The sequence below is a fragment of the Arctopsyche grandis genome, chromosome 6 (genome assembly GCF_051622035.1).
Source record: "Arctopsyche grandis isolate Sample6627 chromosome 6, ASM5162203v2, whole genome shotgun sequence".
In the NCBI taxonomy this organism is placed as follows: domain Eukaryota; kingdom Metazoa; phylum Arthropoda; class Insecta; order Trichoptera; family Hydropsychidae; genus Arctopsyche; species Arctopsyche grandis.
Window position 1 is genome coordinate 31109573 of NC_135360.1, and position 15906 is coordinate 31125478.

Genomic DNA, 15906 nt, shown 5'->3' on the forward strand with positions numbered 1-15906 from the left:
AAATTTAAACCGCCTTTATTATATATAATTCTGGCAAAAAAAATCAAACTGTGCAATTTGCTTATGACGCTTAAAATAAATACAATGAAAACGAACCAAATTTACCGTTTTATAGCACAGTATTGAACCAATTTTGTAGACATTGAAACCTTTTATCATTTTACTTGAACCATTTTTTTTATATTTAATTTTATTCTACTCCTATTATATATTATTATTTTATGTATATATTTTGAGCAACTTGCACTTTTAAGCTCGATATTGTTTTCAATGTTATATTTATTTTATTATTATCGATGTTGTGACCCGATATATGAAAATACTGACACACAGCTTACAACTATTACACGTGCACTTTGATGTGGTGTTGTTAAATTATTTTATAATGATATTTACTGTCATTGAGAGTTGTATATACACAGCTAGACGTTTGATATTGCACATGATTTAATTTGGAACCAAATTGAATGGTAATATCATACGTGGGAATGTTTGTTAGCTCGATAAATGTTGTGGTAAATGTGTAAATGTATCAGCGATGGAATATAACTTTTATTTAAAAACAAATCACACTGTAAATATATAAAATTTATATTGTTATGATTTTTTTTTATGCTTAACCACTTAATAACCACGCGTTTGTAGAAACCGATTCGATTATTCTATTATATGTGTTTAGTGCCAACCCTTGACACTACCTCTTGAATATATCACAAAGTAACAAAAAATATTGACTTTTTTTAATTTCATTAGTATCACAAGATATTTTTAGATGTCACTGTGAAGGAACCAAAATTAATTACGAGTCATAGCCTTAAATATGAAGGAGCGCGCACCGGCGCGCTTATGGAGATGAAGTGGTTAAACAGGACTTTTATTTTTTTTAATCTGACTTAATTTTGACTAAAATCCTTGGTTTGATTTTTTTACCAGATTTAAATGAAAAGTTATATGACAATGCAATTAAAAATGGATGTTATTCAAAACGAAAAAGATAATCAGTGGACTAAACATATTTTTATTCCTACATGCCTACCCCAAAATTGGATCGTATTTAACATATGGTAATTATGACATAATATTTATTAACAAAAACGATAGATGATGAGTTTGAACTCAGACGTAATGCCCCAATATCGTCAGGAGGCACCGAAAACCCCACCTCACATATTGTTACACTATTGCGCCTTCAAGGCGATCTGGGATTGGATAATACTGTGTCTGACATTCTACACAGCCATAATGGTACCGTACAATGTAGCTTTTAAGAACAAAACGAGCGAAGACGTTTCCCTTCTGGTAGTCGACTCTATCGTAGATGTTATTTTTTTTATCGACATCGTATTAAACTTTCACACGACGTTCGTGGGGCCCGGAGGGGAAGTCGTCAGCGATCCCAAAGTCATCAGAATGAACTACCTCAAGTCCTGGTTCATCATCGACCTGCTGTCGTGTTTGCCGTACGACGTTTTCAACGCTTTCGATCACGACGAAGATGTAAGTATATTCGCTCTAATGGTGGATGTTTGTGTGAGCCAGTTCCAGGGCCAATAGACCGATGTGGAAAATGGTTACTTTTTATGTCGTGTTTCTGTTGAAATCATCGACATTTGTTTTGATTACAAATATAATATCAGGGTGCAGCAAGAGTTACGCTACCGGTTTCTTTTGATGTTATTTTGACGTTTAGTCAGTTTGATTTTCAATTTTGGTGTTGATAAATATACATGGTTTTTTTTATTACTAAATTATGTTCACAATACATCTTATATCTATTTTAATAGCTACTGATCTACTGATCATTTTCTATTTTACAATTTTAATTTAATTTTGTTAGTAATCATAGTATTATATTATTCTAATATTAATGTACAGCATAATAGCAAAAAGAGCTCAAAAACCTATTTAAAATTCTTATAAATGCTCATTATACATCTAATACATAATATTAATTAAAGACTCTCTAAAGTCGATGACCTAAAGTAGATTGTGTTTAGGTAATCTGTGTATATACCTGAAGTGTATAGACATTTTGTTGTAATCATCGAGACTCTTCACAAGTGTGTTAGTATGGTTATTAGTAATTATGTCATAGAATATACTGGTTAATTTGTTAGTAATGTCTGTAACTAACGGAATATTATTTATGGCATGCAGTTTTTCAAGTTAGTATATATGGGTGGTTATAATTTTTTTTTAGCTATTTGTTTTGTATTATTTGGAGCTCGGAAAGGTTAGTATTCGAGGCGTTATTCCATACAAGTGGAGCATAGGTTAATAATGGTAATATTAGCGCGTGATATAATTTTAATTTATTTTCAGTTGATAAAGAACTATGGCGATTAAATATTGGGTATTTATTGAGGATATACCCCGCATCCCCTTGCATTTTGCTACCTCAATGTGAGGTGCCCATCTCATTCTTTTATTGAACGTTGCTCTTATATATTTTATTACTGACTGCCATTTTCTCCAGTGGGCATTTTCAGATCTGAACTTGGCTTATGCTTTCTAAGAGTGGGAGCCTCAAACTTCAAATGCCTTTGAAGCCCCCCATTTATTTAATCCGCCACTGGTTCGAAATAAAGATTTCCATCAAAAACTGGCGATTGGCAATTAAGCTCATTTTTATTTTATTAGTTGTATTGTTAGCAAATAAAATGGATGTGAAAATAACAAAATGGCCCCGAAACTAAATGGTAGCGTGAAACTTGCCGCATCCTTAAGTTGTACGAAGCATTTATTTACCTAGTTAAAATTTTGCAACAATTTTTTATCTGTCTTTGAAAATACATAAATATATAAGAAAATACAAATATTTAGCAATATCTAGCTTATTATTATATTAAGTATTCCTAATATCAATGGATTTCACAATGTTTACCGGATAAAGGATATTATGAATAAGAAAATAGTTTTCAATTCACTGAAAATATGAAATTTGGAAAAGTTAGATAAGCTATATATACATATAATCAGTGGTGGTGAACCTATATATGTATTTGGGTCCACGTGCTTATAAGGAGAGATTAGGTGGATGCTTTTCAAATAACAACCACTTCATTAGTGTTCAATGCAAGGGAGCTAAAAAGCATGGTTTTTCTAAGAAATTTAAAATAGTGAACTTTTTTTTTGTGTGAAAAGCATCCATCTATGACTGATAAGTAGAGTACGGACCCAAAACGCGCCGCTCATTGTTCAATTGTTGTAAATGCTTTGTAAAAAAGGTTCGGCAAACCTTTAACAATGCATTTACAACATTTGAACAATGAACGGCACGCTGGTTATCCGGGCTTTACTGATAAGGTGCCTCGAGTCATAATATATAAAAAAATCATTACCTCAGCGGTGAACAATTTTTGTGGTCAAAAATCAATTATTGAAATAAAAAGTTGCTAAAAGCTTTACAAAAATTTTTTTTGTTATTATTTTTTAAAAATAATAATAAAATATATTTTCAAGTGCTTTTCTCGTACTAAAGGTTCACCACTACTGCTATATTTACAAAATGTAACAAAATAAATATTTTTCATGCTTAATTTTACATTATTTTGTCACATTAAAGTATTTCTTATAATATGCTTTCAATGCACTTGTGTATGTATTAATTGGGTCAGTATTATATGGTCATTATTAATAAAATGCATATGAATGTGTTAATAGCATAATCACTTATCGTATGAACGCTCACTGACAAAATTTTAATTTAAAAATAATTCATTCCAATATCATACTGATCAAATATACATATGTACATATAATTAAACGCACTTAAACATTCTTAAATTTAATGTACAAAATTTTTTCTAAATTTTCTTATAAAACAATTTTCACCACATCTTTTTAATACACCATAGCTATTTTGGGCAACTTTAATATTGGTGGCATACAACGAAAATCCATTATTTGAATTATATTCAATGATTTTGATAATAAAAAACAGATTTCTGATTCAGATATACAATATATAATATCAACAATTTTTCAATATGCATTTTTTTGTATATACACACAGTGGCAGCTCGTGAAAAGTATCATTGCAGGAACTGCATGTACTATAACTATTTCAAACAAAAACCGGTATGGTTGGAGTTCTGCAGTACTTCAATCCTTATGCTCGGGCCACGCCTTAATTATTTAATTAATTATCAAAAAAATAAATTCAACTTTCAGAATATCATTACTTTGTCTAGGTACGTCTATCAATAGATGAAGTTTTGTGATCACGAGTTTGACCCCAATGCTTTGACAGAGGTATACATAATCTGTACACATTAACTGTCTGTATGTTTATCTATCTTTGTGTCTGTCTATTTGCCTGTGTGTCCGACTCTCTGTCTCTCTGTCTGACTGTCTGTATGTCTGTATTTTTGTCTAACTGCCTTTAAGTATTTCTTTCTGTTTTTTAGTTTCTCTGTCTTTCTGTCCGTCTGTCTATCTGTCTGTCTATCTGTATGTCTGTTTGTCTGTCTGTCTTTCTGTCTGTCTTTCTATATGTCTGTCTGTCTGCCTATCTGTCTGTTTGTCTGTCTGTCTATCTGTCTGTCTGTCTATCTGTGTTTCTGTACATTTTGGAAATACCGTTAATCCTATCAAACTAAAACTCAGTATCGGCCAATGAAATGCTTAGCTGTCGACTGGAGGTAGTAACTCCCCTATTAAATTCTTCTAATGTATCGAACTGTTAACTTTTGCAAATATATATAGGTATATATGTACGTACATACTTGTTTTATGTATGTCTGTCGATGTGTTGGTTGGTCTGTCTGTCTGTTGGTCTGTCTGTCTGTGTGTCTGTCTGATTGTCTGTGTCTGTATGTCTGCCTACGTGTCTGTCTGTCTATCTGACTCTCCGTCTAACTAATATCTGCAGATCTGTCTATCTGTATTTCTGTATGTCTGTCTGTCTGTCTTTCTGTATGTCCATCTTTGTGTCTGTCTGTCTTTGTGTCTGTCTGTCTTTATGTGTGTGTCTGTCTGTGTTTATGTTTGTGTGTCTTTCTGTGTGTCTGTCTATGTGTCTGCCTAATTTTATGTCTGCCTGCTTGTCTATCTGTGGGTCTGACTGTGTTTCTGACTGTATATCTGTCTGTCTATCTGACTCTCCATCTAACTAATGTCTGCCTTTCTGTATATATGTCTGTCTGTCTGTCTGTCTGTCTGCCTATCTGTCTGTCTGTCTGTCTGTCTATCTGTCTGTCTTTCTATATGTCTGTCTGTCTGTCTGTCTATCTGTCTGTCTTTCTATATGTCTGTCTGTCTGCCTATCTGTCTGTTTGTCTGTCTGTCTATCTGTCTGTCTGTCTATCTGTGTTTCTGTACATTTTGGAAATACCGTTAATCCTATCAAACTAAAACTCAGTATCGGCCAATGAAATGCTTAGCTGTCGACTGGAGGTAGTAACTCCCCTATTAAATTCTTCTAATGTATCGAACTGTTAACTTTTGCAAATATATAGGTATATATGTACGTACATACTTGACAAATGACATAACATATAATCTTTTAATTATATAATATATATTTTCTTTTGATAATGATAATGACAATGCAATCTAGAGTACTCAGGGAATGGATTTTCATTTTATGCCAACGATATGAAGAACTATATATGTAATACGTGGGGAATATCCATGGGGATTACCCTGCGTGTTATATTATGTTCTGTAGTATGGCTATTGTCCCTGGAATGCTAGTAGACATACATATTTGTACCGATCAACCGAAATGTACTTATGATTGTGTTCCTGATTTCAGGGTATCGGCAGCCTATTTAGTGCACTTAAAGTAGTGAGACTGTTGCGATTAGGTCGGGTAGTGAGAAAGCTCGATAGATACCTGGAATACGGAGCGGCCATGCTCATATTGCTATTATGTTTCTACATGCTGGTGGCGCATTGGCTCGCCTGCATTTGGTACTCGATCGGCAGGAGCGATGCTGACAACGGCCTGCAGTACAGCTGGCTGTGGAAGTTGGCAAACATTACCCAAAACCCGTACACCTACGTGTGGACGAACGAATCGAACATTCCAGAGCTGATGAACGGCCCTAACAGGAAGACTATGTATGTGACAGCACTCTACTTCACGATGACATGTATGACGTCAGTCGGCTTCGGCAATGTTGCTGCCGAGACGGATAACGAGAAGATCTTTACTATCTGCATGATGATCATAGCAGGTGGGGATCGGTGCTTCTGTTATTTGTCAGAGACGTGACAGGTGTGCCAGTCACAGAGTGCATTACAAATATTTTGGTTTATTTTTTATTTTTTCTAGTATACTTTCTCCATATTTAATATCTTATTATCTATGTATGTATATACATACCTATATTAAGCCGTAGAAAAGCCTAGTGAAAAACTTGCATCGTATTGAGGGAGTGTTGACCTTTTTTGAAGGACGGAGCGTCGAGATCGAACGAGTGTCCCTAACCGGGGTCGAGTAAGACCCCAGTATATTTCAGTCAAAATACAGCTTTTCTCAATACAAATGGGTTCAATATATATATATCTTATTAAGAGGGCTGTACACCCGAAACCTTAATTTTGTTACCGTTCCTTTCTTCGATATATATATTGAGTGTATGTATATATTGAGTGAATGCGACAATATATATCAATATATATATTGAGTGAATGCGACAGTTGCGCTTCGACCAGATAAAACGTGTTTTAAATTGACAAAATCTAGATTTCGTATTCTACTATTTTATTCTCCAAAACTGGACCAATTTTTAAAAAAATTTCATCATCGGTATGAGAAAGATATTTTCTGTGCATCTATCGGCGTATTTTTTTTTAAATCGACCGTTAAATAAGCACGCTAGACTATTTTCGTGGGTGTAAAAAAGAGGCGATTTTATAGATGTTTGGCGGCTCCTAGCTCCTATAAAAAATAATTAATCAAAAAAATAAAACGATAGATGCACCCCAATGGTGGATATCCATAGCATATTAAAAAATAATTTCTCTAGTGCCTAAATTGAGGTAGGGAGAAGTATAGTACGTTTGTATGGACAAGGCGCTGCTGTCCAGCCCTCTTAATCATTTTATACATCAACATGAAAAAGGTTTAGTCCTAAAGCATGTTTTTGACTATTTTTGTATTAAAAAATAGCGACAAGTATTAACACGCAAATGCACATATGTATATAGGTAAGGCTATATACAGGTGACTGCATGACTCAATAGCCACGCGCCAAAAGCGACGAAAAAATAGCTTATGAAAATATAGCTGTCTCTTTCTCTCGCATTGATTCATCGATCAACAAGAACAGTCAAAACATGGGGCTAAGAATATTTAAAAAAAAAACTCTTAGCCCCTTTGCCCATGGTAACTTTCACAGTACTTTTTTAGCAAATTTGTAAATTGGGTTTTTGACTATAAATACATGTATAATATGAGGGGCTGAAAACCAGACTGGTGCAAGTGACATATTTAAAAAAATCTAGTTTAAGTGCTAAAATAATAGCATATATGAAATGCTATTATTTTAGCACTTAAACCAGCTTTTTTTTTGAAAAGTCACTTATATTTTAGGATTCATTCAAGTGACCGAATATGTCAATTGACACATGAAGAATTTTTTTTTATATTTAATCACGTCTGAAGTATTTTTTTACACAGTGAGTCATTATTGAGTCCATTTTTGTTACTGTCATTTTAAGCATGACGTCTATAGCGGTCAACCGCAGGAAAATTTGGAATAAAATCTATACATTTGATGAAAGAATATGTACATAGTTTAGATATCATTTTTTTTACATACGTAGTACATTGTATGTACATACGTACATATATAATAAGGTCATATTTGAATTTGTCTCTAATAAAATATTCTATTCAATATATATTAATGTTTTCATTATACAGTTTTTAAACTTCAAATTCGTCATTTTAAAAATCAAATTCGTCATGTTACAAATCAAATTTGTCGTTTTACAAATCGAATTCGTCGTTCTACAAATCAAACTCGCCGTTTTACAAATCAAATTCGTCATGTTGCAAATCAAATTAAACAATTGGATGTATTTTTTTAATATTAATTTTATTATACATACAGAACTTTATAGAGAATATTATGTATGTATAGAGAAAAAAAGAAAATATTTAATACAATATGTACATATGTATAGAGGATATATTATATATACATAGAGAATGTTAGAGAACGCCATATTCACATACGATGAATGAAAAAATTTATTTTTTGCGAGGAATTTGCTGGCGGTTCCTCTATAATATTTTCTATAAAGTTCTCTATGTATAATAAAATGAATTGCTTAATTTGATTTGCAAAATGACGAATTTGATTTGTAAAATGACGAATTTGATTTGTAAATCGAAGAATTTGATTTGTAAAACGACAAATTTGATTTGTAAAATGACGCATTTGATTTGTAAAACGACGAATTTGATTTGTAAAACGACGAATTCGATTTGTAAAACGACAAATTTGATTTGTAAAATGACGAATTTAAAGTTTAAAAACGTATAAATAGTTATAAATAAACATTTATATTATATATGGAGAAAGTAATTCACACTATCATTTCTGTATTATCGCCACGTTTTATAATATTTCTGTAGCACTAATTGAATATATTTGAATGTTTATTTTTTGTACCGTCTTTAATAATATGTCGTATATTATTATTTTTTAGTATATTATATAAAGCTTTCGAGTATTTTTATTTAGTATTTATTTCAACGCCATTTTGTTGATTGTCTCACCTGTGTACGTCTAGTGGTTTTTACAATCACAAGTATGTCACTATAGTGTTGGAGTTCTGTCACTATGTATATTCTACGCCTGTACGGGTCGTCTTATCATAACAGTTGTAAATGTGTATTTTTTTTAAATGTCAATAACTGTCGAAAGACTAGAAAGATCCGTCAAAGTTTTCTTGTATGATAGAAATATTTCGTATTTTTATTATGGAAGAATTCTTAAGATTGGGATCTAGCTGTTGAAATGGTTCTCAGAACGAACAGGCATATATGTATGTATTGAAGCATTTAATCATCTGATGTGTGCTATTGTCTAAATTTTATGAGTGATTTCTTAGCTCTCCTGTACGCCACCATCTTTGGTCACGTGACCACAATCATTCAGCAAATGACCAGCGCAACTGCGAAGTACCACGATATGCTGAATAACGTTAGAGAGTTCATGAAGTTGCACGAAGTACCGAAAGCCCTCAGCGAAAGGGTTATGGACTATGTGGTCTCCACGTGGGCAATGACCAAGGGCCTGGACACGGATAAGGTAAATCAGGTCAGCAAAACAAAATGATATATTTTGGATGAGTGCTTTTCTTTTTATTATTATTATTCAATTTTAAACTAACAAAACGATCTTCCAAAGACTCGAAGTGAGAATGTCTTTATTTATTTGTGTATTACCTTTTTTTGAAATTGTATTCAAAACTTTTTTCTGGTCTTCTAACTAACATTCTAAACTCTTCTTGCACTTTTTACATATACTTAAATTCTCACTTATTTTTAATGAACTAAATTCTATCAATTTTAGTCAACATTAGATTCGATGCAAAGATCGATCTTTCTTCTTGTATTTTTAGACCAGAATTTTTTCACTTTTTAGCAAGTTATGAATTTACATACTGTTATTTCACAATCGCTTACTTAGATATTATAAAGAGCTTTTTTTTCACTAACATTATTCCATTTTTGATTTCACATTCTGCGATTACTAAATTCATCACCTTTTATTATTAATATATATTATACATATGTACATATGATATGTACATTAGTACTAATTGAAAATTGCTTTCAGTTGAAATTATATAATTATAATATTGATCGTAGATTTTGGAAACTTACTCACATTTTATATTTCTGATATATTCACAATGACTATCCTAGTTGCTTATAATATAATAAAATAAATAGGTTTTGCTTTCTCTTTTCTGTACATATACATTTAGAAATTTAGAGCCTTAAAGAGTAATAATAGATAAAAAAAATTCAGAGTTTTAAAATTAATAATATTTGTTTTTTGGCGCTAAAATTTTAATATTTATGTGAGAAAAAAATATACAAATATCATTGTCAGTCAATTTCTTTTGTTTTTTCCATCAATTCCATTGTTAAGTTTTCGTTCTTTGTATCAAATTTCTCATCGGTATATTATATGTTAAATTTGACTTGCTAAATGGAGAAATTATTAACGTTAAAATAAATTACAATAATTTTATTACAGTTCGAAATTATTTAGCACTCTCTGGCTCATTTTGTTTTAGCTGTTATTTTAAATTAATTAACTATTATGAATTTATGGATACATATAATATAATATTTATAACTCAATTAAATTTTTATACAATTATTATAAATTTAAATTTATTTATTATTTTATACTTATATAAAATAATAAATAAATTTAAATATATTTTTTATTTTATATAAGAATTATAATTCCAAAATATTTTTCCATTAACTAAATTTAATATTATATTATATTACCTTATATTTCTTATTGTTAATTTTAAATTTATTAGTATACATTTATGAATTTATACTTTAATTATTTCGATATATTTCTTAACCATTTTACATTAAAATTTAAAATACGCTATAATATTTTAAAATGTTTAATACAATTTAAAAAAAATACATACATACATACAGGTCCGGCCCGAGGGTATATGGCGTCCCTAGGCAGATTGGTTTACAGCGCCCCCATCCTTAATTTTTTTTAACCTTTCCCTTACGGTGCCAAAAACATCCGCGCGCTCCGATCATATGTATTTTGTACACATAAATTGACGTAATTCGTAATTATGTATATTACTGAGGAATACAAAAATTCTGAACCTCGTATCTATTATATTTCATATCGATATTCCCATTATTAGAGTCGAGTTGTAGTAAATACATATCACAGGGGAGGAAAGGTTAAAGAATAAATTTTATATGTTGAAAAAATATATTAAAAAAGAAAGTTATTTTATAATAATATTCTTCATTCTGCATTTTTTCATCTTTGTTCATTTCCGTGTTTTTTCACATCTACACATAGTCCTAAATATATGTATGTGTGTATAATGTGTATTATAATAAACTAGCAATGAGGGTATGAGAACAGCACTCTGAGTTCCTTTTAATATTTTCGTTGAATTCATACTGAATATTTCGTTTAACTTTTATTAAAATACAATACCAAGTAACCATTTGTACCGACGACAGTTAATTGTTTGATCATTTTAATTCGTGAGTCGTTGATATTTGACAGTCAACCTCCTGCGTTCTGTAAAATATAATATTTTATAGTCAGTATTGTTAATTCGAGTAGAATTAGTAAAGAAGTTTTAATATAAAATGTTTTATATGTTCAAAGCAACCCAATTTTATAATTAAAAACAGAAAAAACGAGTACGCCTCACAGCACCCCTTGGCTACGGTGCCCCTAAGCACGTGCCTAGTCTGTTGCCCCTTTGAGCCGGCCCTGTATACATACATTATATTATAATTACAAAATATGTATTTTAGAGGCTAAATTATTTATTATAATATTTACGATTTAATATTACAATTATATGTATATCAAAAATATGTTTTTTGTGTGAAATAGATGATTCTTTTTCGAAAAAATTTTACTCCCATGATATTGAATGTCTTCTAAAAGTATTTAATCGCAACTTTTAAAGCATATAAATTTTTATTTAATTTCAAATAAATTATAATATATTTTTTTACTAATAAAAGCATGTTACTTTATGCATGAGGCAATAATTTTTTTCTAAAAAATTTCTTAGACTTTAAAGTTAGTAATGCTTTTTGCACTACTTTTATGATAAAAAAAACTAAAAAAAATTATATAACATTAATAATCCTTTTAAACAAACTGATCGAAACAAAAAAAAACCTCAAGGAAAATGCACACGCGTCCCCCACTACTTTTTTGAAAGTAGTATCTAAATGTTTTGACTTTTTTATGTCAACTGATTTCATAGGTTTTAAACTACTGTCCTAAGGACATGAAGGCCGACATATGCGTTCATTTGAATCGCAAAGTTTTCAACGAACATCCAGCGTTTCGACTGGCATCCGATGGTTGTCTTCGAGCATTGGCGATGCACTTCACCATGTCGCACTCTGCACCCGGAGATCTTCTCTATCATACTGGAGAATCCATAGATTCGTTGTGCTTCATTGTGACAGGAAGCTTAGAAGTCATACAAGACGACGAAGTCGTCGCTATATTAGGTATAGTATAAATTTCCACATCCTAGTTCTCACTTATGTAGATGAGCGAATGTGTAGATGGATGCCCGCGGCTCGTCATAGCCATCTACATGCTCGACGAATAAACTAGTACTAATGGTTTACTCGCCAAATATTTTAGCCGAATACTCGATAGTATTTTGACCTTAGGTACTTTGCCATGAAAAATTTAAGTTGAATAAAAAAAAATTCGGACGTGACCAACCCACTACTTTGTCAATGTATTTGAGTAATATAAGAAGGTTACAGAACAAAATTCAATAATTAAACATAAATACACGCTCACACATGCTGGCTATGAGAGGATTTTCGATACAAATTGAGCACAAATGTAAGGAAACTTACACAAGACAAAAGTTCTACTTCCGGTTGTCAGATTTTGTTGGAATTTTTTTTATTACTTAAAATTACTATAATTATTATACACATTAAATATCAAGAAAATAAACATAATTTAAAAGATCAAAATAAAATAATTAAACATTGTTTTAAAAAAAATTACTACTTCCGGCTTACGAATTCTGACCAAAACCTTATCAACTCTAAGTTAGTACATAAAGAATACAAATATAAATTTTCGGCTTGATATGTTCTGGGGTGTGGAAAAAATCGTGTGGCCACAACATTTTTGATTTTTCTAAGAGGAAAAATTCCCACTTTATTTTCATCACATTAATACAATAATTACAATTGAATTTTCTCGTGAAGAGCACACATGCTTGAGGGGTCAAAAAAAAAAAGAAAAAAAACCCTCGATTCTCTAGTGAAAGTACTATGTACTTCTGGTTGAGGGAAAAGTATTTAAAAAATATAAGGGTATTCAATTTATAATTTGTATTACATGTAATAAAATATATATCTGATTCGGTTTGCAGTTTGGAAGATAATTGAATTAAAAAACTTACAAAAAAAATACCATTTCCGGTCAACTAAAAAATTGAAAAAAAATTACATCATATCGATAAGAATTTCAGCAACCGATACTATGTAAATTTCAGTTCGATAGAAAAAAGGGTGTTCGAAAAATTCACAGACACTTTTTTTCTAGATTGAAAACGTGATCAGTGATCGATTCTGAGTTCGAATCAGTCAAAATATCGAGTTCGAATTTTCGTATGATCACAAAACTTCATCTATTGTTACTACGTACTAGGGATCCCAAATATTCGTTGACTTCAACTATTCGAATATCGAATAGTAAATCAAGAGCTATTTGAATATTCGAATATATTCGAAAATTAAAACAAAGGTAATTACATATGTACCAAGTATACATTTGAATGAATCGTCTTATCATAGTTGCCATTGAATTCCATCTCGTTTTTTACAGCCAATAATAATTCATTATTTTATTTATCTTTATTTTTATTTTTTGATGATTTTATGATTTCTTGTAAAAATGTATATTTCGCCGGTGACTTCTTAAATATTCGTATTATTTTTCTGATGTTTTCTAAAATTTCGTAGAGATTATTATCGGTCGAAAAGTGATTTTGTTCAAACATTTCCGTATTTAATGAATAAAAATCCGTTTCTTCACATGTAGACATTTCATCTTCTTCATTATTTTCATTTTTATCACAATTATCCCAATTACATATTTCATTTACTTCATAATCGTCGGCTTCTCTTTCATTACTCTTTTCATGTTGATTTTGTGTATTTAGTTTATAAAAAAAATATATACACGAATAATATTCGAATAGTTGATGAAATATTCGAATAACGAATGGCCGAAAAATCAGACGAATAATTCGAATACTCGAATATTCGAATATTCGATTGGGATCCCTACTACGTACGTAGAAAAAGTAAATATTTAGACTAATACAATTTTGGGACCAAATTGACGAATAACCTTATACTTATTGGAAAATCAAAAACTATCAGCACTACATAGTCTAATGTTTAATATTTAATAAGATGACTTAAATTTATGTTTATTCAGTAACCTCTATTAATAATTAATTAATTTATGTCTTGTTAAAATTCTAGGAAAAGGAGATGTATTTGGCGATTCATTTTGGAAAGATAGTGCGGTAGGACAATCAGCAGCCAACGTGCGAGCTCTCACTTATTGCGATTTGCACACAATTAAAAGGGATAAGTTGTTGGAAGTGTTGGACTTTTATCAAGCTTTCGCCAATAGTTTCGCTAGAAATCTAATTCTAACGTATAATTTGAGGCATAGACTAATATTTAGAAAGGTAGCCGACGTGAGAAGAGAGAAAGAGCTGGCCGAGCGGAGAAAAAACGAACCCCAGCTGGACCAATCTCAAGACCACTTAGTGAGAAAGATATTTTCTAAGTTCAGAAGAGACAGAACTATCCACACACCTCCGAATCTTCCACCACCGAGCGGAACCGACGCTGAAAAAGGAGATACGAGCGACGAGAAGAGCACAGTTCGACCCATGTCAACGACCAAGCTTTCAGCAGTAGCCGAAAAAGAAGACGGAACAGTTTCAACCTCAACCACAGCAGGGCCACCTGTCACAATTGCCAAAAGACCCAGCAAATGGGGCCGACTTCTCGGTAGTTCGAGTTTGGACTCAGGTGGATCTGAGCCAGCAGCTGCTCCACCACCATCATTCACCAGAAGTCTAAGTGCAAGAGATGCGGCCAAAGAAAGACCTCACTCATCATCATCATCAGGTTCAGCATCCACAGCACCACCACCCCATGGCTCCGGAAACAAAGTATTCCCGAAGCTTCAAAAGCTATCTACGACTACAGCCCCACAAGTCAAACGGCAGGATACCATCGAGGAGATAGTAGAAGTTGAAGACATGGTCAGAGAGAGGGCCAGGATAGATAGATCGTTAAGTTTGAGGAAAGTAGATTCGTACGATTGTGGTTTGAGGGATCCTACAGCTGCTTTGCTGTACGCTGCTCCTCCCGACCCTCCAGATTGTAGAGACCTGATGGCAAACATGATGGACTTTAAAGTGGATGTTAAGTTGGAGATACAGCGGTTGAATCAGAAGATGGGTCGTATGGAAGACTTGTTGGGGGAGTTGGTAGCTAGATTGGCAGGTGGAAGCTCGTCCGGTTCTCAAGCTTCTCCTGGCGAACAGCCTGCCACTGAAGGTCCTGCTGGTTCTGTGGGTCCTTCAGTGTCTGGAGGCAACGGATTGGGTCCTCTGATGCTTCGGAAACGTCGTTCGAAAAGTCGACCGAAAGGAGCTGCTCCTACTCCACCAGGACCATCTTCACCACCACATCCAAGGGAATTCCTTTAGCGACAGTTTTTCGCCCCACACACACTTGAATTCGTAATTGATATTGTATGGACATTTTATGCATCACTGGGGTCCACATTAAGTATAATTAATCTTAACGAATTGCAGCGTAATAATGCATTACATACATACATATATAAATATATATATTTACAGCTCGGTGAGCTAGGTGCACTTTGTTGTTAAGATTTCGAAAAAAGTTTAGTCATAGAAAATTCTTGAGCAATTTATTAAAATTTACGACCGCCTTTAAAATGTGTAGATTTAATGATTCATTAAATTTTTTTCAACAAATGCTTTGCGATGGTGCGTTTAATTCACAAAGGACGTAGCACACTTTCTATAGTTACATACATATGTATGTTAAGTGTTTGATAGATGCTGGAATAGTGGAGCTTTAGTAGTCTCACT

The 15906-nt window shown here is 32.2% G+C and overlaps 1 protein-coding gene across 1 annotated transcript in view; it reads left to right on the forward strand.

Moving 5' to 3' along the window:
- eag (potassium voltage-gated channel protein ether a go-go) overlaps positions 1 to 15495 on the forward strand; it is a 159004-nt gene extending 143509 nt beyond the window's left edge. Inside the window, exons 7-11 of the mRNA XM_077431973.1 lie at positions 1102 to 1497; positions 5759 to 6182; positions 9073 to 9272; positions 11983 to 12235; positions 14249 to 15495. Coding sequence (XP_077288099.1) covers positions 1102 to 1497; positions 5759 to 6182; positions 9073 to 9272; positions 11983 to 12235; positions 14249 to 15495 — 2520 coding nt within the window. The remainder of the gene's footprint in view (positions 1 to 1101; positions 1498 to 5758; positions 6183 to 9072; positions 9273 to 11982; positions 12236 to 14248) is intronic.
- The last annotated feature ends 411 nt before the right edge of the window (positions 15496 to 15906 follow it).